Consider the following 2,069-nt stretch of genomic DNA (forward strand, 5'->3'; position numbering starts at 1 on the left):
TTCTTCTACATGTGTTTTTTCATTTTAAAATTAAATGCACAGTGACTGTCTCTGTGTTGTCCTTTGAACAAAATGTTTATATTCTTAGTCATAGTTTAATTGAATTTATGACAAATTTTTTTGCAGGCAAGATGATCTCAGATGTGCAGCTTGCGGTGTTTGTCAACATCTTGGGAGTTAGCTTGTTCCTACTGGTAGTTTTCTACCACTACTTATCTGCAAACAACCCTCACTCCCGGTAGTGCAGTGCACCAGTTCTTCTTAGCCATCCACCATCTTCTTTTCTTCCTGTTTTCAAAAGTTACAGGTGAGTTACAGCATTTTATTTAGGTCATATGACCTAAAACCTTATTTGTATAAATACTAACCAGCTAAAAACATGTGCTGAGGCATAGTTGAATACATTCTTATTCAATTGTAGATAAATTCTACTTTAAATTGTTTTGTTCTGTTGTTTGATCTGCACATTTCCTTGTTGCTGATTTAAATGCTTGGTAACTTTCTTTTCTTTCCACATTGAAAGGATTAGGAGAGAATTAGCTGAAGATACGGTAGATGACAAATTATTTGCCTCTATGCAAGCAGTTGTTAAGAATAGATCAAGTCAGTTCTTGCATTTATTTCTATGAACATAGATCACTTGTTTCCTCTCACTTTAGACTATTTTTTTGTCTCTACTACCACTGTCTGCTGTGTATTTTTATCTGCCACCACTTAACAGTAATCACCTGTCTATTATCGCAGTTGACCTGTCACTGACTTTCATCATTCGTCCCACTTGGAGTTAACTAAGTGGAGTTGACCCAAGTTGCAAGTCCTAACTTGGAGTTAACCCAAGTTGCAACTGCTTAAGCTGTAGATTCATCACTCGTCCCCCCCACAGTTAACCATGGGTCGCCGTTACTACTGCTACTACTGCAACACCAGTTTCCCATACAGTCGTGAAGGCCGCCTGAAGCACTGCAGTGGCCACGTGCATGCCAGGCTTCGGGCTCGCCATTATGAACAATACGAGACAGCACGTCAGCGCTACCACACGCAGCTCAGCAAGGAGAAGTGCAGGAAGCATCAGTCCAGCCAGGGCTGCCCCTTTGGTGATGAGTGCATATACTCGCATATGACACATGAACAGCTGGAGATGCTCCGTCTTGCAGGTGAAATTATTTGTTGGAAGTTGATTATTACTCTTGGCCTTAGAATTGCTGGTACATTCATATGTTAGAAGTTGATTATTGCTGTTGGTTTAAAGTTATTTGTTGGTATACTTATTTGTTGGATGTTGATTGTTATCTGGGCTATAGGTTTGCTGTTATTTATTTATTAGAAGACGATTATCACTCTGGGCCTATAGCTTTACTAAATGCTTGAATTTGCGTGAGGTAAAGGTTATTCAAAAATGTCTTCTAAATTTGACTTCAGCTCAAGACGAAGCCGTTCTTGAAGAATATGGACCCTTACCTTGCCAACTCACTTCATCTCTGACGTGCCCTTCAACATCGGAGGAGGCCGATAGCTTGATTCTGTCTATCCGACGACGACGTATTCTGCAGAAATATCCATTCATTACCGAGCCACAGAAACGACTTGGCACTTCAGATGACCATATGCAGCCGCAAAGTCAAACAAAATCTTCCAAGATGGCTGAACTGAGTCAGTACCAGCCACTGCCTCCGTCTCTGATGCCGTACACCTTGGATAACTTGCTGTCTGAGCCTCTTCCTGAGTGGGGCTGGCAGTGAACACTTGCACATTTTAGACTCGAAGCACGTGGTTTTTTAGGTGATTGATGACTTTTGCGTTGCAATTATTTTATCATAACCATTCAGGAACGTGTTAGGCTGCTAGGTATGAGAAATTGGCATCAATTTTCCCTTCTAGAACTAATGTGAGAACTCTACAACCACTATAAATCTTCCTGATCGCTTTTCTACTCTACATTTTTCTGTTGTTTTGTTGTTGACGGGCATTCCATTTGTCTAGTTATATCTGTTTTCGTGCTTACATTGTTTGTTCGGTTTTCCTACTTTTCCTATTGGTGGATGACTAATAATACAGTTTGTGTGATTAAA

At 40.3% G+C, this 2,069-nt stretch overlaps 1 protein-coding gene across 1 annotated transcript; it reads left to right on the forward strand.

The window, feature by feature from the left end:
- Positions 1-240: 240 nt before the first annotated feature.
- On the forward strand, positions 241-2,069 carry LOC108669813. Its single transcript, XM_018157222.2, has 3 exons — positions 241-307; positions 884-1,154; positions 1,420-2,069. The coding sequence occupies exons 2-3, from the start codon at positions 890-892 to the stop codon at positions 1,737-1,739; spliced, it is 585 nt and encodes a 194-aa protein (XP_018012711.1). The 5' UTR covers positions 241-307; positions 884-889; the 3' UTR covers positions 1,740-2,069.

This window comes from Hyalella azteca, unplaced genomic scaffold (genome assembly GCF_000764305.2).
Source record: "Hyalella azteca isolate HAZT.00-mixed unplaced genomic scaffold, Hazt_2.0.2 contig10992, whole genome shotgun sequence".
Classification (NCBI taxonomy): Eukaryota; Metazoa; Arthropoda; class Malacostraca; order Amphipoda; family Hyalellidae; genus Hyalella; species Hyalella azteca.

Bases quoted from the DNA above. Each gene is read 5' to 3' on its own strand.
- LOC108669813 (XM_018157222.2), top strand. From the start codon at position 890: ATGGGTCGCCGTTACTACTGCTACTACTGCAACACCAGTTTCCCATAC. The intron at 1,155-1,419 runs GTGAAATTATTT...ATTTGACTTCAG, and splicing joins GGAGATGCTCCGTCTTGCAG to CTCAAGACGAAGCCGTTCTT.